Source organism: Oncorhynchus gorbuscha, linkage group LG14 (assembly GCF_021184085.1).
Source record: "Oncorhynchus gorbuscha isolate QuinsamMale2020 ecotype Even-year linkage group LG14, OgorEven_v1.0, whole genome shotgun sequence".
NCBI lineage: Eukaryota > Metazoa > Chordata > Actinopteri > Salmoniformes > Salmonidae > Oncorhynchus > Oncorhynchus gorbuscha.
Window position 1 is genome coordinate 48313872 of NC_060186.1, and position 21293 is coordinate 48335164.

Below are 21293 nucleotides of genomic sequence, written 5' to 3' on the forward strand. Positions count from 1 at the left end.
ATATAGAGAATACAGTAGGAGTTTGAATTAATAAAAACAGACGTTTCTGTTCAGAATTTGTGTAAAACATTGAACAATACTTATTTAAAATTAAAGCAAGATATGTTTGGATTGATATCTATATCAAATGACATTTCAGACTATTTGCATTGTCTACTAACTGTCCATCCAGGCAAAGTGGGCCTGCTTTCGGGAATTTCCCACTGCTCACAACATCGCTTAATCCCTGGCATGTCAAGGATAGGGTCAGGTAGGCAATATCCCTGTCTGAGAGGATGATCAAATCAAATCAAATGTATTTATATAGCCCTTCGTACATCAGCTGATATCTCAAAGTGCTGTACAGAAACCCAGCCTAAAACCCCAAACAGCAAGCAATGCAAGTGTAGAAGCACGGTGGCTAGGAAAACCTCCCTAGAAAGGCCAAAACCTCGGGAGAAACCTAGAAGGGAACCAGGCTATGTGGGGTGGCCAGTCCTCTTCTGGCTGTGCCGGGTGGAAATTGTAACAGAACATGGCCAAGATGTTCAAATGTTCATAAATGAACATGAAAATGATGTCCAGACAGATCTTCTCCAAGACATTTTGTGGCATCTGAAGGGCAAATTGCATACTCTGTGTATAGTAAGGATTGATACTATTACCAATTCAGGCTGCATGTGCTGGTTTGTTGTACATTGTACAAAGGCCACATGGAAACTTGATATAATCTATTCATGATTGGTTAGATGAGAATTTGTAGAAGCCCATTGGGCACACCACGTTATTTCAACATGGAGAATTGGGTAATATTTGGTTTTGATGTTGATCAATGATTGTCCAAACTATTTTCACCCACTCAAAAAGTCTGCAAGAGGTATGTTGAATTCCCAATGTGTTATCACTATGCTTTCAAACATCTTATTATAGCACAACCAAATTCCAATTCAAAAACGATGTCTGATTTTTCCTTTAGTTGTCAACTAATTGTGTTATCACTGCCCTTTCAACCATTTAAAAGCCCACCAAACTTCAAATGTGAATACAATGTCAGATATTTTGTTTATTTATACAAGTGAATGTGTTATCACTGTGCTTGATATAAGAGCACAACCAAATGACCTGGATATAACGACACAAGGCGAGACCCAGATGCAGACACAGGAGGCAGATGGTTTGAGTCTGATATTTGATGAACAACGAGGGGCAGGCAAGAGTTCATAACCAGGTCAGAGTCCAAATTGTACAGGGCGGCAGGCAGGCTCGAGGTCAGGAGCAGGCAAAAGGTCAGAACTAGAATAAACAGGAGCTTGGGAAAAACGCTGGTTGACTTGGCAAGACAAGAAGAACTGGCAACAGTCAACACAGGTATAAATACACTGAGGGTAATAGGGAAGTTGGGTGACATCTGGAGGGGGTGGAGACAAACACAAGGACAGGTGAAACAGATCCCCCCCCTACCCCCCCCCCCCACCCCCCGGTTGACCAGGGTGCCGACGGTGAAAGTCAGCAATGAGAGCCAGGACCAGGATGTCCTTAGCAGGGACGGAGCACCTCTCCTCCGGGCCATAACCCTCCCAGTCAACCAGGTACTGGAAACCCCTGCCCCCTGGACACGTAAAAAGTAGGGCGTATACGGGGGCATGGGGTAACAGAAGATGAACAGCAGTGGGACTAAGGACTCTAGTGATGTGGAAGGAACCGATGAAACGCAGGGGAAAGTTTGCAATCCAGGGAAATATGGGCCCAGGTGCAGTGGCTGAAGGAGGCCCGACGGAGCTTGCCACAGAGTCTTATTATGTGCACATACTGTGCATGCCTTGACGAAGGCAGAGACGTCAGGAACCATAGTTGACCAGCAGAAGCGTTGTCGGAGGAAGGCCAGGGTTCGACGGGTGCAGGATGGTCTCAGAGTCAGAAGGTGTGGCAGCGGAACTGTATATGCGAGAGAGAGCATCTGGCTTCACATTCTTAGACCCTGGGCGGTAGGAGATGGTGAAGTTGAACCTGGTGAATAACAGAGCCCAACAGGCCTGCTTAGAGTAAAGGCACTTGGCTGTGCCGAGACATTCCAAATTCTTATGGTCGGTCCAAACCAAAAATGTATGTTCCATTCCTTACAGCCAGTGCCTCCACTCCTCCAGCGCCATCTTGACTTCCAGAACTTCCCTGATACCTATGTCGTAGTTTCTCTCAGCGGAGTTGAGACGATGGGACAGGAAGGCACAGGGATGGAGCTTTTGGTCTTGGGCAGATCGCTGGAACAGAATGGCCCCCCACTCAAACATCAGAAGCATTGACCTCAACCACAAACTGACGGGACGCTCCACAGAAGCCCTGTCAACAGCTGGGGACCATGTGAACAGTACCTTGCGAGAAGTGAGTTTAGCGAGGGGAGCCTCCAGGGTGCTGTAGCCCCGGATGAAGCGGTGGTAAAAATGAGTCAGGTCTCTTTACTGGGCAGGTGGCTATGTAATGCCCCGCAGCACCACAATACAGACAACAGTTGGAGATCAGCCTACGTGAACGTTCCCTAGCAGATGTCTCAACTTGGATGTCACTCCACCACCTCATGCTCAACCTCGACAAGACAGATCTGCTCTTCCTCACAGAAAAGGCCTGCCTACTAAAAGACCTCTCCATCACGGTTGACAACTCCACAGTGTCGCCCTACCAGAGTGCAAAGAACCTTGGCGTGACCCTGGACAACACCCTTTCGTATTCTGCAAATATCGAAGCAATGGCTCGCTCCTGCAGGTTAATGCTCTATAACATCCCTACCTCACACAGGAAGTGGCACAGGTCCTGATCTAGGCACTTGTCCTCTTCGGTCTGGACTGCTGCAAATGGCTGTTGGCTGGGCTCCCCGCTTATACCATCAAACACCTGCAACTTATCCAGAACACTGCAGCCCACCTGGTTTTCAACCGTCACCCAGCTCCACAGCACACTCCACTGGCTTCCAGTCAAAGCTTGCATCCACCACAAGACCATGGTGCTTACCTATGGAACAGCAAGAGGAACTGCCCCTTCCTACTTTCAGGCTATGCTTAAACCCTACACCGCAACCATGGGCTCCCAAGTGGCGCAGCTGTCTAAGGCACTGCATCTCAGTGATAGAGGTGTTACTACAGACCCTGGTTAGATTTCAGGCTGTATCACAACCGGCTGTGATTGCGAGTCCCATAGGGCAGCGTATAATTGGCCCAGTGTCGTCCGGGTTTGGGTTTGGCCGGGGTAGGCCGTCATTTCAAATAAGAATTTGTTCTTAACTGACTTTCCTAGTTAAATAAAGATTAAATAAATAAACATGAGCACTCTGTTCTGCCACCTCTGGTCTCTTGGCCCTCCTGGTCTCATGGCCCTCAGCCCAGTCCAAGCTCTTCTCTGTCCTGGCACCCCAATGGAGTCCCTGTCCATCTTGCGAAAGCATCTAAAACCCTACCTCTTTAAACAGTATCTTAAATAAGCCTCCTTCCTCCTCACCTCGACCCCCCACTCCCATTATAAATGTAACGAGTACATACGGGTGTCAAGAAAAATATTTGGAGTAAAAACTACATTATGTTCTTTAGGAATGTAATGAAGTAAAAGTTGTAAAAAATATAAATGATAAAGTAAAGTACAGATACCCCCAAAAAGGATTTCAGTCGGAGGGGGGTTCCAAAATGCAATCATATCACACGCAATTTTACAATTTAGCCTATAAAATGATCATATCGCTTTTTTTATACAGACGAGCTAAAACAATACTGAAACTTGGATTATGATAATTTGCTGGTAAAAAAAAAGTGGAGAAGCAAAAACATATGTTCTGAATCCCCTATTTTAATTTGCTCAATGGGTCAGTGATTTCAGAGTTCCTGTACAGTGCAATATGAATGTCAATATACACAATAGGCTGACTGGGGAGGTGATTTCCCACAGTCAAAGTCCCGCAATAAAAGCTACGACACTAATATTTGTGAAAACTCTTCACAGTTGTGTTCTGTGTGTGTCACTGAGTATACTGATACCCCCATTTCATTGATCCATAATCCATAGGTAAGGCTGTACAGTGTAATATGAGTGTACAATTTACTGGTAAACTTAATATGGCTCATTTTACGGTGGTTTCAATACAATTCTGAAGTCTAATACATACACAGTGCAATGTCAACTGATTTTCGTTTTCTTCTAATTATTGTATTTTCTTCAATTTAAATAACAACATTCCAACTTTGTTTCGCATTATCTAGTCCAAATGACATAATTATTTTATTTGTACCCATTTGCATCACTTTCAATGAATAACTTTTATTTTGAAAGCAAACCGCAAACGCCTTTATTGTGGCTATTCCTGAATGTGAATGTCTCTATCGGCCACCAGGTTCATAAATACTACTTAAGTTTCGGCAAGCATCTCAAACAGGAAATCCGACTCAACATGGCTTACACCGTTGCAGGTGGAACCAAGAAGAAAGTCTGCTACTACTATGACGGTAAAGAAATGCATGTTCATTTAGAGTTTTCAGAATAAGTTTCCAAGGCCAAACTAGCGCGTTAGCTAGGGTGCGTGATGACTGCCAGTGCAATGTAATATCCATTCATTCTCTGAATAGCTAGGTACAATTGGCTAGCGATCCCGACACATGATTTGTTTTATGTCCCTGTTATGATCATGACATAAGTTACGAGACTGTGTTCTAGAATCTAGATATCTCGGTAAACTAGACAAGCTAGTGAACGTTAACCAGCTACTGTAGCTAGTGCTAGTTTAGCCGGCTTCCCTCTTGTCGGGGCACATTGTGTGTAGCTAGCGAGTTTAGCCAGCCACAGCAATGTTTACTTTTACAACTAATGTGATTTTAAACAAGTAAACACGCTGTTGTGGTATTTTGTTTGTATGACATTTTAAATATAAGCAGAAAGTTAAATTGATTTACTACCGCCAACAAGGGACCAGTGATAGCGTTGACGACTGATGAAGATGACGACACTAGCGGCTATTGCGCATTATCAGCGTTGCTTCATGCGCTAGTACTGCTAGCTAACTGACTGCATTGTCGTAGTAACGTTTAGAATTATGTGGTGGTAGAGGTACATTATGGTTAATGCTGGAATGCTGCGTGAAACATCAACATTTCTCAAATGTAGACTCTGTTTTTAGTTATGGTCTTTTGTTCCTTCTTTTTAACAGGTGACATTGGCAATTACTATTATGGACAAGGGCATCCCATGAAACCACACCGAATTCGAATGACCCACAACCTACTGTTGAACTATGGACTGTACAGAAAAATGGAAATATATGTATGTTTATAACAAGATTTCAAGTCAAAAAGGTTGCTTCTGAATATGTAGGTATGGCTTTTTATCTCTTTCGCCATGAAGTAGGCAATTGTTATTCTTTGTTGCAGAGACCACACAAAGCCACTGCAGAGGAAATTACCAAATACCACAGTGACGATTACATCCAGTTCCTCCAATCCATACGACCAGACAACATGTCAGAGTACAGCAAGCAAATGCAGCGGTGTAAGTTGAGGCATAACTAGGGCCAGGAGTTGTTACTAACCTTATGACTGGACCAGGGAAAACTACCCATACTTACCTAGTATTGGAAAAAAATATATGTATATTTCTTGATGGATTGCTTGAATCACTATTTTGTGTTTTTGTTTTTATCATAGTTAATGTTGGTGAGGATTGTCCTGTATTTGATGGGTTGTTTGAGTTCTGCCAGTTGTCTACCGGTGGCTCTACTGGTAAGTGTATGCATACATACATACAAATATATTCCCATGAATACATACTTTTGGCCATGTGTTGTATGGGGTTGAGATAAGGGTTCTTTGCAGGCCAGTCAAGTTCTTCCACACCGATCTCGACAAATCATTTCTGTATGGACCTAGTTTTGTGCATGGGGGCATTGTCATGCTGAAACAGGAAAGGGCCATCCCCAAACTGTTGCCACAAAGTTGAAGCACATCATTTTCTAGAATGTCATCTTAATGCTACAGCATACAATGTTTCTTCAACTGGAACTAAGGGGCCTATACTTCCAACCATGAAAAACAGCCCCAGACCATTATTCCTCCTCCACCAAACTTTACAGTTGGCACTATGCATTTGGGCAGGTAGTGTTGTCTTGGCATCTGCTAAACCCAGATTCGTCCGTCGGACTGCCAGATGGTGAAGCATGATTCATCACTCCAGAGAACACATTTGCACTTCCAGAGTCCACCGGTGGCGAGCTTTACACCACTCCAGCCAACACTTTGCATTGTGCATGCTGATCTTAGGCTTGTGTGCGGCTGCGCGGCCGTGGAAACCCATTTCATGTAGCTGCTGATGAACAGTTCATGTGCTTCCAGAGGCAGTTTGGAACTCGGGAGTGAGTGCTGCAACCGAGGACAGACTATTTTTACTCGCTAAGGCCATTCTACTGCCATTGTTTGTCTATGGTGTTTGCATAGCTGTGTGCTCAATTTTATACACCTGTCAACAACTGGTGTGGCTGAAATTGCAGTCCACTAATTTGAAGGGGTGTCCACATACTTTTGTGTAATACAGTACCAGTCAAAAGTTTGGACACTTACTCATTCAAGTTTTTTTTTTATTACTATTTTCTACATTGTAGAATAATAGTGAAGACAAACTATGAAATAACACATGTAGTAACCAAGAAAAGTGTTTAATGTAAATATGTTTTTTAGATTCTTCAAAGTAGCCATCCTTTGCCTTGATGATGCCTTTGCACACTCTTGGCATTTTCTCAAGTGCCTTCACCTGGTTTGCTTTTCCAACAGTCTTGAAGGTGTTCCCACATATGCTGAGCACTTGTTGGCTGCTTTTCCTTCACTCTGCAGTCCAACTCATCCCAAACCTTTTCAATTGGGTTGAGGTCAGGTGATTGTGGAGGCCAGGTCATCTGATGTAGCACTCCGTCACTCTCCGTCTTGGTCAAATAGCCATTGCACAGCCTGGAGGTGTGTTTTGGGGCATTGTCCTGTTGAAAAACAAATGATAGTCCCACTAAGTCCAAACCAGATGGGATGGCGTTTCGCTGCATGCTGGTGTCACCAGCAAAGCACCATCACACCATCTCCATGCTTCACGGTGGGAACCACACATGCGGAGATCATCCATTCACCTACCCTGCGTCTCAAAGACATGGTGGTTGGAACCAAAAATCTCCAATTTGGACTCATCAGACTAAAGGACAGATTTCCACCGGTCTAATGTCCATTGCACATGTTTCTTGGCACAAGCGTCTCCTTATTTGTGTCTTTTAGTAGTGGTATTTGCAGCAATTTAACCATGAAGGCCTGATTTCAAGCAGTCTCCTCTGAACAGTTGATGTTGACATGTCTGTTTACTTGAACTCTGAAGCATTTATTTGGGCTGCTATTTCTAAAGCTGGAAACTACAGCAGTGGTAACTCTGAGGTTTCCTTTCCTGTGGCGGTCCTCATGAGAGCCAGTTTCATCATTGAGCTTGATGGTTTTTGCGACTGCACTTTCAAAATTCTTGAAATTTTCCTGATTGACTGACCTTGATGTCTTCGAGTAATGATGAACTGTCATTTCTCTTTGCTTATTTGAGCTGTTCTTGCCAAAATATGGGCTTGGTCTTTTACCAAATAGGGCTATCTTCTGTATACCGCCCCTACTTTGTCACAAGACCACTGATTGGCTCAAACGCATTAAGGAAAGAAATTCCACAAATTAGCTTTTAACAAGGCACACCTGTTAATTGAAATGTATTCCAGGTGACTACCTCATGAAGCTGGTTGAGAGAATGCCAAGAGTGGGCAAAGCTTTCATCATGTCAAAGGGTGGCTACTCTGAAGAATCTCAAATATAACATATTTTTAACACTCTTTTTGTTTACTATATGGTTGGATCTGGAATGTGTTATTTCATAGTTTTGATGTCTTCACTATTCTACAATGTAGAAAATGGTTAAAATAAAGAACCCTGGAATGAGTTGATGTACTGTATAGTGTATCTGTTAGGGTAACCCTAACCCAAATCTTTTTCTTCTCTCTCTACAGTTTTTCACCTGCAAACAGTAGAACTAGTCCCTATTGGTTCAGAAATCACAATGTTTTTCCTCCCTTGGCACAGCGGGATCGGTGAAACTCAACAGGCAGCAGACGGACATTGCAGTGAACTGGGCCGGGGGACTCCACCACGCTAAGAAGTCTGAGGCCTCTGGCTTTTGTTACGTCAATGACATTGTGTTGGCCATTCTAGAGCTCCTCAAGTGAGTTTGTGTTCCCAGATGGAAACCGGCTAAACCGTATGACTGCTACAATGAAATGCATTAGTGATGGTGACTTTCTTGTTGTTTTTTGTAGACCTGATATATCGGCGTGTGTTCTACTATGCATGCCTCAGGTTTAATTCTTCACACCTCTTCGTTCCCAGGTATCATCAGAGGGTACTGTACGTAGATATTGACATCCACCATGGGGATGGAGTAGAGGAAGCCTTCTACACCACAGACAGGGTCATGACTGTGTCCTTCCACAAATACGGAGAGTACTTCCCTGGGACTGGAGACCTCAGGGTGAGTACTTGTCTTGCGTCCCAAATGGCACTACTTTTGACCAGCAGAAGTAGTGCAGTATGTATAGATTAGGATGCCATTTGGGACGTAGCCCCATGTGTCACACCTCAATGTGAACTTCCTGGTGCTCTGTGACAGAGTGGCCCATTGATAGCTGGGTAGAGACTTTCTTTCCACAGTTACAGTTACGAAATAATCTCACTTCCATTATTTGTAGTATTTTGCTTGGGAAGAGCGCTTTATGATGGATGCAGTATTTTACTTATGGATTAGCAAGTGTGTAAACGTGTTTAAAATCCTCAATTGCCACTCTGTTCGTAGGATATTGGTGCAGGAAAAGGCAAATACTACGCTGTCAACTTCCCCCTGAGGGACGGCGTTGACGATGAGTCGTATGAGCTGATCTTCAAGCCTGTAAGTAAGCACAGGTATTGCAGTGTTCAGTGCTGAACACTAGTGGGGCTGCAGGTAGCCTAGTGGATAAGAGCGTTGGGCCAGTAACCGAAAAGTCGCTGGTTTCGAATCCCAGAGTTGAATAGGTGAGAAATCTGTCCTTGAGCAAGGCACTAATTGCTCTGGTCTAAGCATTTACAGTGAAATGGCCTCTACAGAAGTCAGGCCATTCATACTTGCGTTTCGCAGAGCTATTGTCAAGGAAGTGAGTTTGTATTTATACAGGGCCTCCCGCCCCACTTATCGTCAACCAATCATGTCAATGCGGAGCTATACGGAGCCCTCCGCATTGTTACAAAATCGGAGGCGCACGGCAATGTGGTATGGAGCTCAATTTAGCCTCTGGAGGCGCAGCAAAAGCCTCACACCCTCCATACGGAGCCTTCAACCCCAATTTTGGGGTCAAGCATAAATAGGCTTTTACCCTACGAGGTCCGGATTCTGATGGTTTTCTGTTCTACCTGATAATACATTTTACACACCTGGCGACCCAGGTCTAAATTTATTCCCTGATTAGCGGGAAACAATGGAAGAAAACAGTGCTTTGTGTCTTGGCAGGTGATGGCCAAGGTGATGGAGATGTACCAGCCCAGTGCAGTGGTTCTGCAATGTGGAGCAGACTCTCTCTCAGGAGACCGACTGGGCTGCTTCAACCTTACCATCCGCGGTATGCTAGTCGTCTTACATGTTTTTGTGTGCGAGTCCATTTGAAACTTGTAGAGCTTAATTTGAACTATAATGATTGAACCAGCATTGGGAGATGCAGAGATAGTTTTTAGTCTGTCATTTATTAAACAGTAATGATGATCTAATTTTGTTCTTAGAGAAGCGTATTAGCCTGTTCTAAGCCCTCCATGTTGGTCCTATAGTCATGTGGTGTTTTGTCTCTTCATGCTGCTTTTCCGTCAGGCCATGCAAAGTGTGTTGAGTACATTAAGTCGTTCAACCTTCCCCTACTAATGCTGGGTGGCGGAGGCTACACCATCCGCAACGTGGCCCGCTGCTGGACCTACGAGACGGCCGTGGCTCTGGATACTGAGATCCCTGACGGTGTGTTGATCTTTTTTTTTCCTTATTCAAAATGCCCTATTTCTTGTTATTTAAAAAAAAAAAAAAATTTTAGGATGCTTTCCTCATTTCAGCGTTGATTGCCTAGACCTGTATAATGCAGTGAAAGTATCAAGCCATAGAGGCTCGTCTACTTTTTGTAGTTTACTTAATACAATGTCTTCTCTTCCCCGCTGACATATTGGCTGGGTCTATAGAGAAAACGCTACAGCACTAGACGGGGTCTTTGTCCCAAATTGCACACTATTCCCTACATAGTGACCTACTTTTGACCAGTTCCCAATTTGGCCCTGTTCAAAAGTAGTGCACTATGTAGGGTTAAGGATCTGGTCAAGGGTAGTGTGTTCCAAATGGCACCCTATTCCCTGTGTGACGCAGACAAGGATAGTCCTGGTCCTGACAGTCGTCTGCCTACAGGGAGCTGACTAAGCAGAATGTCAGTGGGCCACCAAGTGTGTGTGTGTGAGCGGACATTATCACAGCCTGTCAAAGGAGCCAGCTGTTTTCTTCATGGAATTCGGGACATTAACAGAACCCTTACCCTTTCCATTATATCCGCTCTCAAGTAGCGGGACTTGTATCGGTGTATAAAATATGTACCTGAAAGGGTTGACCTTCTGAAACTTTATTTTAGGTACATCGTAACCTTCATGTTCATCTTGGTGATGGCCCTTTCTCTTATGTTTTCTCTTTTTCTTTTCAGAACTGCCATACAATGATTACTTTGAGTACTTTGGGCCTGACTTCAAGTTGCACATCAGCCCATCCAACATGACCAACCAGAACACGTTGGAGTACATGGATAAGATCAAGTGAGGACTGAGTCTGTCATGGACCATCAAATATAGCATGTCAGATGTATTCAGCTACTCTTAAGGAGTTGCATGTCATTAAGGATGTGTGTGTGTGCATGGAGGTTGTTGCAGCTGCATTATTACTTTAAGAAATTGGTATTGTGGTAGGGAGTTCTCGTTGTCGTGTATGATTATCCAACTTTCTGGGAGCCTTCTTGTGTGCTCCTGCACTGATGTTGGTTACTGCTCTAAAGCAATTGCCATTTGTGTGTATTAACCCATAGGCAGCGTCTGTTTGAGAACTTGCGGATGCTACCTCACGCCCCGGGAGTGCAGATGCAGACGGTCCCTGAAGACGCCATCACTGACGATACGGTGGATGAGGATGCAGAGGACCCCGACAAACGCATGTCCAGTAAGACACGCCTTATCTGAAAAACATTAGCTGTGTACAGTCTATCTACTGCTGTTATGTCACTCGGGGGGGGGTTCCATTCTCAATGTATCAGTGGCTGGATTTTCCACTATGGAATCCATATTGGACCCTATTGCCAGCAGCATGGATCCTATTTCCAGAAGCATCTGAATGTTGAGTTCCTGTCTCGTTTAAGTCCGTGCTTCAGACAAGAGGATAGCCTGCGACGAGGAGTTCTCCGACTCTGAGGACGAGGGAGAGGGAGGAAGGAGGAACGAAGCCAATCACAAGAAAGGAACAAAACGGACTCGAGTTGAGGAGGGAGACAAAGAGAAAGTTGGTGAGTATTCAGAACTTGGTTACCCTGACTACAAACCTTTTTTGTGAAAGACTTTCAAGCACACTTGCAATTCCCTTCATTTTAGAATGAGTTAGATGAAGAAAATAACCTAGAAATATTGAATTGATAACTTGTACAATTTGTTAATTTGTGCTGTCTTCTGTACAGAGGTGGAGAAATCGAAGGAAACCAGCACTGAGAACTGACATAAAGGCAGCTAAGCGTAATTGTGGCACCCTGCCACTGTTTGTACAGTTTTAAAAGGAGGTCATGAATTCCTGTCAGCCCTCATTTGTGCAGTGCTGCAAGATCCAAAACAATTATGATAATCTCAGGGGGGGGTAATACAGACCATTGTAATCTCTCATCCTCCCCTTTATCACAAAGACTTCATAATTACTTGTCACGACCAGCTACTTATAGTTTGAGATGTATACGAAATTGTGCTTAATTAGAAGTAGTCACTAATGTATTCAGACACTGACTTCTGTTATGTTTTGGGGGTGGGGAAACCGGCACACTTCCCAGTGTGAAGACTGAGCAGACTAGCAGTGCCTGATTCAGCCACATGGCGGTGCTGTGATCTCTCCATGGACAGACCCGAGTGTGGCAGCCAGGACAGCTAACCGTGGCTGATTCTACACCTTTAGCGCCTGACTCCATACCAGAAGCGTTATATTTCTCATTGATCTGTAGCTGTACGTTCGTTGTGAAGACTTAGTTTTCTTTTGTGGACTGTAGCAGTGGATTTCTAGGATTTGTGACCAACCTGGGTTTGCTGTACTTTCCTTTGATACCTTTTTGAATGCTTTTATATTTCAACATGCATTATCTTCTGAATGAGAAATCTACTTGTAATTAAAGTATGTGTTTTTAGACAAGAGTATGTAGGTGTTCCTGTAGATATTTTGCATTTGCCAATTAAAAGCTTCTTTAAAAAAAAATCCTATGTGGTGTGAATGTATGTATGTATTATAGTAGTTAGAGATTTAGTTGTGGCTAAATATGTTAAATCAACCATGATCATTTAAATTATCTACAATACGATGGGGTTCATTGCAGAATCCCAATCACCTTTGTTTGCATGTACAGGAATGGTTCTGCCACAAATAATATACAGATGGACAATAAATTTGATATTTACACATACAGTACGTACATAATGAACACCAGGATAGACTACTATAAACATCAGACTACACTTTTAAACTGAGGGGAACGGCACCTCAGTACCTCCAGGCTCTGATCAGGCCCTACACCCAAATAAGGGCACTGCGTTCATCCACCTCTGGCCTGCTCGTCTCCCTACCACTGAGGAAGTTCAGTTCCCGCTCAGCCCAGTCAAAACTGTTCGCTGCTCTGGCTCCCCAATGGTGGAACAAACTCCCTCACGACGCCAGGACAGCGGAGTCAATCACCACCTTCCGGAGACACCTGAAACCCCACCTCTTTAAGGAATACTTAGGATAGGATAAAGTAATCCTTCTCACCCCCCTCCCCCTTAAAATATTTAGATGCACTATTGTAAAGTGGCTGTTCCACTGGATGTCATAAGGTGAATGCACCAATTTGTAAGTCGCTCTGGATAAGAGCGTCTGCTAAATGACTTAAATGTAAATGTAAACTGTTGAAAGAGGTACATCATATACAAGCAGTGGCCAGAGGGAGTCTGGGACGCAACCTCTTGTATTCCCCATGCCTTAGACTTGCCTGGTAGACCGGTCTTCTCCAGAGATGTCATCCACATGCATTCTTTGTAAACAGGCATATCAGTTCTTGCTAAATCCAAAACCAAATAGATACAAATTTCGTTTTTTTTTGGTGGCACATTGCATAGCAGCCACACGATGGCGATGTAAACCTGCCTGTTATTTTCATCAATGAATCAGTGTATTGGTTGTGTGCACAGATTTGCAGGTGCAGTGAAATGCTCATGTTTCTAGCTCCAACAGTATAGTAATATCTAGCAATGAAAAAAGCCTGGAAAAGAAGTTGTATAGGATGAGTCATGACTAGAATACCGGCAGTGGAGGCTGCTGAGGGAGGACGGCTCATATTGTCTGGAAAGGAGTAAATGGAATGGCATAAAACACATGGAAAACGTGTTTGATGTATTTGATACTATTTCACTCATTCTGCTCCAGCCATTACCACGAGCCTGTCCTCCCCAATTAAGGTGCCACCAACTTCCTGTGGAAAACAGTATATACATACAGTATGTATGGTCATATACATACAATATTAAAGTTACCAGTGTTCAATGACTGTACATATGGCAGCAGCCTCTAAGTTGGAGGGTAGCTTACCAGGTGGTAGCTGGCTAGAACAGTGACGAAGGTTCCAGCCAGGTTACTGGGCGGCGGTCGGCTAGTGGTGACTGTTTAATAGTCTGATGGCCTGGAGATAGACGCTGTTACTCAGTCTCTCTTCCCCTGCTTTGATGAACCTTTTCTGTCTCCGCCTTCTAAATGGTAGCGGGGGGGTGAACAGGCCGTACCTCCTCCGGTGGCTGGGGGGTCCTTGATGATTTTCTTGGCCTTCCCATGACACCGGGTGCTGTAGATGTCCTGGAGGGCAGTGTGATGCGTTGGGCTGTAAGCACCACCCTCTGGAGAGCCCTGCGGTTGCTCTCAATGTTGGATCTGTAGAAGTTTTTGAGGGTCTTAGGGGCCCAGACGAATTTCAGTTGCGCCTTCATCACGCTGCCTGTGTAAAGGGACCATTTCAGGTTGTCAGTGATGTGCACTGCAAGGAACTAGATTTTTTTTTTTACCCTCCACTGTGGCCCCAACGATGTGGATGGAGACGTGCTCTCTCTGCTGTCTCCTGTAGACCACGATCAGCTCCTTCGTTATGTTGACGTTAAGGGAGGAGTTATATTCCTGGCACCACTCCCCAAGGGCTCCGCACGGTTGGCTGTCTCATCGTTGTCGTTTATCAGGCCTACCACTGTTGCGTCGTCAGCAAACTTTGATGATTGAGTTGGAGACGTGCGTGGCCACACAGCGCTGGTTGTTATAGCTTATTTGCCTACCATTTTGGCCTAGTAATTTCAACCGTCGTGATTGCTAATACAACCCGGAAGATCTTTAATCAAGTTGTGTAGATAGACTTTCTGATGAAGTATATCTAGATTTTCATTACAGAAACTTAGCCTACTAGTAGCTATGACACACCTGCAAGCGGGAAAATAGCAAGTGTGAAATTCAAAACACGTGGAAGCTGCAACCCAGTCAGCAGAGAAACATGCATACACCCATTTTGTGGCATATTCGTCTACTGATGAACAATTGCAATTTATAGTATGTTTTTGTTCTATTTGTTGCCATTTTGTGTATTACAATGTAACATGCATAACATGATACGTTGATATATTTCGAATGGAATAGCAGCACAATAGTTACTCAGTAACTGGTATAATGCCAATGGAAATGATAACATGTCGGTGAAGACCTTTTGAGGTCTAATATTGCAAAGTACTGAGTCTCTGTGCCTTGAGGGTCTCTTTTTACAACAATGAGCTGCACAAAAGGTCTTCACTGACATTTGATCATTTCCATTGGCATTGTACCAGTTACTGAGTAACTATTGTGCTGCAATCGCACACCATTCAAAATATGATTCGCAAAATGTCAACGTATTTAACGTCAGTGAGAATTCAGTGATGTAGGCTGCATGTGGTCATGTTGGGGGCGGGGAATAGCACTAAACTAATAGCGATGGAACGTACAATGAACAAACCCTGATCCCCGTGACAAAATAATCTATTCTGGTCCATGATTAATTTAAAAATGTTTTGAATGAGTTCGGCCTAGTTGTGTAATACTTGCAAGGTGACATAGATTTGTCCGTATCATTGAGTATTCCATGTTGGACTTTTGTAGATAACTGAGGGCCAGTGACACTAGCTGTGACGCCACAAGTTCAAATCCTAGGTGAAACCCTCTTGGTGTTTTTGCGGCAAGGTGCTTCTACAATGATACTGTAATGTTTGAGTATGTAGAAAAGTTGGCGGCAGTTAGTCTGAACAATAAATTAGTTTGAACACACTATGACTGCATTTTAAAACAGGCAGCCCAATTATTTTGACCAATCTGATCAGCTCTGAAAAAGAACCGACGTGAAAAGATCTGATGTGAATGGTCAAAAGCTCAATTAGCGTGGGGGGGGGGGGGGGGGTGGTGGTGAATTTGACTGCCTGTGTAAACAGCCGAGTATGCTCAAATTACACATGTTGAAATTACTCATCAATTTACCAATTACAACACTCAACGACCAACTTACCACCTCCATCTGAACGGTTAAAACTGGGCTCCATAGTGAAAAAAAAACACATCCGTTTGTGACATTACAACAAACACCGTTTGCACATGCAATAGAATAGCACAACATATACGGCAATTTATTTGACCATGCTGCGCAACACTCTGGTTGGCAACAAAAACAACGGCGGTGGGGCGGCTATTGGCGCTGTTTCCCCCTATTGGAGTCCATCTTAAAGGAATAGAAATTGGTTAAATGAAAAGACAGATGCTGCTCAAATTTTATTCACATTTATTTTTGCTTTTAGTGTGCTCACAGAAAATTAGAACACTAAGCAGGAGTTTAATAGCATTTTTTTAAGCAAAGTTACATTCCATCTCTAAGTCAAATTGGTCAAAGCTTCTCCGGTATTTACAAAAGAAAAAAAAAAAGAGACAAGATGCTACACAAACGTCGCATCTGATAGAGATTCCTTAATTTGTCAAAGACCACTGGGGAAAAAAGCATTGTCTGCTGTAATCAAAACATACCACAGTATATAAACAGTAACCATTCCACTTATCACAGCTTGGTTGAGTTCAAAATTGCTGAAAAGGTCATCCAGGATGAATTTGTTTTTGTTATCTTACAAAAATGAGCGGGTGGAAAGAGCTGCAAACTTCATGTGCTTCTTGAGATCAAGATTTCATTTGTACAATAATCATAGTTAAAAACACCCCGCCTATACATACTTACACTTTATTAAGGTCATAAAACCAGCAATAAACAATAAAGCCTATACAACTTGTATTTCTACTGAATCACTGACTGGTACAGCTAATGAGATTAGTGAAAAGCTCCTATGAATTGTTTTTAATGACTTCCTAAACCTAGCTCTGGGAATTGTGTTTTTTGTTGTCGTCTCATAGTAAAAAATGACTTAGTGTTATAAACCGCATGGTACTCTTGTGGTACATAGGTGTTTGTTTCATTCTCGTTTTTTAAGACCTCTCTTTACATTATAGTCTGTGGCACAATTCCCAGGCACAAAGGTGCCACCTCCAAATCTCCCCCCGCCCACCCCAAAACCCCCTTCATTTACATCTCAACTCATTTACATACCCCACCTCCTCCACACCATGGGCATGTCCATACATTTTGACAAGGTACATTTTGTATAAAAATGCAACAACAAAAAAACATGTAATACAGATGCAAAAAAAAATATATGGCAGAGTGTGGATGTATTTTTTTTCTGTAATATTACGTTTCTAAGCAACCCACCTCTGCCCGTTGGAATGGTAGTAACAATGGACCAAGATGGGTTTTGTGGAGGGGGAAGGGAAAACAAAAAAGAAAAGCTTTAAAATACCCCTGGTTGTAGACAAGTTCTCCAAAGCCAGGAACTGGCACCACTCCAACATACAAACAGGGAAATGTTTTTTTGATGATCTTTTTTCAGCTTTTTGTTTTTTTTATTTCTTCCGTTTTGCTCTTTGAGTTTCCAGCTTTACTCAGCAGTGGCCTCTGCGGCAGCGGGGGCCTCTGGACTGGATGCGACCTCTGTTGCAGGTACAGCCTCCTCCGTTTTGGGTGCCTCCGCAGCAGGCTCCGCTGGCTTCTCCTCTGCTTTTGGCTCCTCGGCGGCAGCTGCCTTGGCCTCCTCAGCGGGTGCTGCTGCCGTTTCCTCAGGCTTGGCCTCTGTGGGGCTTGCTGCTTCCTTCACTTCCTCCCCAGCACCGGCAGGCTTGGCCTCTCCCTCCGCAGTCTTGGCTTCCCCCTCGGCAGTGGCCTCTGGGGCATCGGCTGCCTCATCCTTGGCCTCATCGGTGGATGCAGCGGCCTCCTCACCCTCTGCCCCATCGCCTGTCTCCTTTTTGGTCTTTTTGAAGGAGAAACCGCTAAGCTTGAATGACTTTTTGAAGGAGAAGCGCTTCTTCTTCTTTTTGGGGGTCTCGTTGCTGGTTGAAGGTGTGGTACCCTCCTCCGGTTTAGCTGCCTCACCCTCAGCTGCTGGAGACACAGCCTCTGCATTCTCTGCCTTTTCCCCTTCTACTGCTGTTGAGGGTGCAGCCTCCGCAGTTGCAGCCTCCGCTTTTGGAGCCTCCTCAGCCGTGGCACTACCATTGGCATGCACCTCTTCTTTGCCTGCCTCTGCAGCAGCAGGAGAGGCATCCCCGTTCACTTTCACATGGCCATTTTCCTAAAGACAGAGGCCATTAACATCACATAAAAAGCAAGCGTGGAATATTACGTGTGATATGGACTATTGTCACTCAGTGACACAAGGGGCAGTAGACACCACAAAAAAATTAATCGGGACAAACGCATACAGCCCTCTAATTTTTAAAAACATGTTTAGTATCAATGGGCCTTTACGCACGAGCGTCGGCAGGCTAATTGCTTTGCGAGTTACAAATTCAACACAGAATTCGTTTTAGAAACGCAGAATTGAAACTATTTTCGCGTAATCACGTGCGAGAATGAGCCACCTCCGGCAATGAGAGAAGGGAGACACGGTTTCGGATGGTTCGCTAGGGGGCGATGCGTGTCTGCCAGTCGCTCCAACACCGAAGCGCCAAAGCAAAGCATCTGCTCATTAAACAGCAGATGCTCATTAATACACCAGATCACGCAGAGCATCCTTCAGATGCATACCCCCAAAACCAAACAGCACCAGAACCCTCAAACCATCATCCTTATCACTTTAATAAATGCCATCCATTCCAACACTTATAATACCAACTACAGAAGGGGCGCATTATCAAATGTGGTTCCCCTGCTCCCGTGTGGTAGTAACCATCCCTGCTCTCTATTCGAGCATCTTGTAACAAAAGGCGTGTTGGCTAGCTAGACCGTGGCAAGCCATTGTTGGCGTCGTTCATCTTCCCCATTCACCCACCGATTGCCTCAAGTTATTCGATTTGTGCTCAGTTTCAGTTAAGATTTTTGATTCAAAAATTATTTATCCATTTAACTACACATGGCTACATAAGGTCCAACAATTCGATACCAATTTCCGCCGTCTCACAATCCGAAATTTCAAACAAAGTATTCATCCAATTAACCGAAATCCCCACACATCAAATGAATCAATGAAAACGACTGAATATGTTACCAAATAATTATCCAAATCAGTTTGGGCTTCTGTAATAAATTGTACAATTTTAGAAATTGTATTTCAAATCAGTGATCAACTGTTTGTTGAAATAGTGTACAATCAATATATTCCAATCGTGGTTGTTTTCTCCATCAGCCTGGCGAACGTCTCCATAAGTGCCCACAACACAATAACGCAAGCAGAGAACCTTTGCGCAAACCAACCGTATATCTATATTTCCTTTAACTCGGATACAAATATATATTTTTAAATCAATTACCTGTCCATTGGTCTTGGTTGGTGAAGCGGCAGCCTCTCCTGGCTTTTCAACCGTGGTTTCGCCTTTTGCAGCTGTCTTGGAGAATTGCGCTCCCATGCTTTCGCTCCAACAAAGAAACTCAACCGATCCAAAAAAAATGAACAAAGACCACTACTAGACTCTTTCTTAAATGCAAGCACTTTGCGGAGGCTCCTCTTTGAAACGTTTACTGGACAAGTAATCAAAGTCCAGTCTTAGTGAACAAAATTGGAAAATTGCAGAAAATACCTGCCAAGTGAAGAGAAGTAATAAAAAATCCCAGATTTGTGGCTATGTCGCTGTAGACAGGGTGGAAAATGGAGAAATTTCCCGTGTTGCTAATAAGATGCGGAGTCCAACGCCCAAGTGCACAGGGCCACATTCAGTTGCCAAACGTTCTCGAACGTTGCAGATAGAAATGACACGAATAGAGCTGGTGGTTACTCATTTTACACGTTGGAGAGGCATGTGTGTGTTCTATATTGTCTATTTCTATCTGAACGTTCCAAAACGTTGCGTTCTACTGAACGCGGCCCAGATGAATGGGCATCCCGAATGATGACGGCATCCGCGCTCAGATCCAGCGAATCAGAGGCCTCACACAGAAAGTGGGCAAGGCTTTAAAAACGAGTGAACAATGTTTTTTTTTTAGATTGTAACAAATCGGAAAAAATATATATTGTCGTGGCGACAAATTTTCCTTTCAAAACTACCAAACAAAAATTACTCGACTAGAGAATAATTTTGGAATTGATGGTGTGCGCAGCGGTTCGAAAGGCATTCTAATCACTCCTAACAAAGTGATACCTAATTATTGATTCATTATGATAGATGTTTGAGGGTGTTTGTAACAATTTAATCTCAATTATGTACGCTAATTTGATCATGAAGAATCGGCATTTGCTTTAGGCAGAAATTGTTTTTTGGCTCATTGAGCGCCAGCCGCCTCCACTTTCAGAACGTGCTCTGAATACGACCACATTCACTTGACACAGACAGTGCACATTTAGTAGGTAGTCTATTTAGTGGTGGCTATTTCATATTGAATAAATACTGCTTTTGTGAAACAATCATGTACTGATAAAATACATTTAAAGGATGGACATCTAAACCCACCTTGTAATAAATTAATCTCAGTCACATATAAAGGGGACATCTAAACCAACCTTTCAGCACTATTTTATTTTTTACTTTAGTTAACTAGACAAGTCAGTTAAGAACAAATTCTTATTTTCAATGATGGCTTAGTGGGTTAACTGAACAGTGGGTTAACTGCCTGTTCAGGGGCAGAACAACAGATTTGTCAGCTTGGGGACTTGAACTTGCCACCTTCCGGTTACTAGTCCAACGCTCTAAGCCCATGACATCTTGTAATAAATGAATCTCAGTCACATATAATAGCACCACATACAGTATGTATACAACAGTTTGTGGACACACCTTCAAAATAGTGGATGTGGCTGCTTCAGCCACACCCATTGCTGACAGGTGTATAAAATCGAGCACACAGCCATGCATGCGATCTCCATAGACAAACATTGGCTGTAGAATGGCCTTACTGAAGAGCGTCGTAACTTGCAATGTGGCACCGTCATAGGATGCCACCTTTCCAACAAGTCAGTTTGTCAAAGTTCTTCCCTGCTAGAGCTGCCCCAGTCAACTGTTAGTGCTGTTATTGTGAAGTGGAAACGTCTAGGAGCAACAATGGCTCAACCTTGAAGTGGTAGGCCACACAAGCTCACAGAACGAGACCGCCGAATGCTGAAACATGTAGCACACAAAATGTGTCTGTCTTCGGTTGCAACACTCACTACTGAGTTCCAAACTGCCTCTGGATGCAACGTCAGCACAATAACTGTTCGTAGGGAGCTTCATGAAATGGGTTTCCATGGCCGAGCAGCTGCCCACAAGCCTAAGGTCACCATGCGCAATACCAAGCATCGGCTGGAGTGGTGTAAAGCTCGCTGCCATTGGACTATGGAGCAGTGGAAACACGTTCTCTGGAGTGATGAATCACGCCTCACCATCTGGCAGTCTGATGGACGAAT

At 43.7% G+C, this 21293-nt stretch overlaps 2 protein-coding genes across 2 annotated transcripts; one reads left to right on the top strand and one right to left on the bottom strand.

Moving 5' to 3' along the window:
• Positions 1 to 4305: 4305 nt before the first annotated feature.
• Positions 4306 to 12549, top strand: LOC123995658 (histone deacetylase 2). The gene is made up of 13 exons (XM_046299308.1): positions 4306 to 4460; positions 5159 to 5271; positions 5379 to 5496; positions 5652 to 5726; positions 8091 to 8229; positions 8394 to 8535; positions 8857 to 8949; positions 9547 to 9655; positions 9898 to 10038; positions 10760 to 10868; positions 11135 to 11265; positions 11462 to 11605; positions 11774 to 12549. Exons 1-13 carry the CDS (start codon positions 4406 to 4408, stop codon positions 11809 to 11811), a joined length of 1407 nt encoding a protein of 468 aa, XP_046155264.1. The 5' UTR covers positions 4306 to 4405; the 3' UTR covers positions 11812 to 12549.
• A 3593-nt stretch (positions 12550 to 16142) lies between these two features.
• LOC123995005 (myristoylated alanine-rich C-kinase substrate-like) lies at positions 16143 to 19602 on the bottom strand. The gene is made up of 2 exons (XM_046298201.1): positions 19228 to 19602; positions 16143 to 18050 (listed from the first exon to the last, which is right to left on the bottom strand). Exons 1-2 carry the CDS (start codon positions 19321 to 19323, stop codon positions 17358 to 17360), a joined length of 789 nt encoding a protein of 262 aa, XP_046154157.1. The 5' UTR covers positions 19324 to 19602; the 3' UTR covers positions 16143 to 17357.
• Positions 19603 to 21293: the final 1691 nt, after the last annotated feature.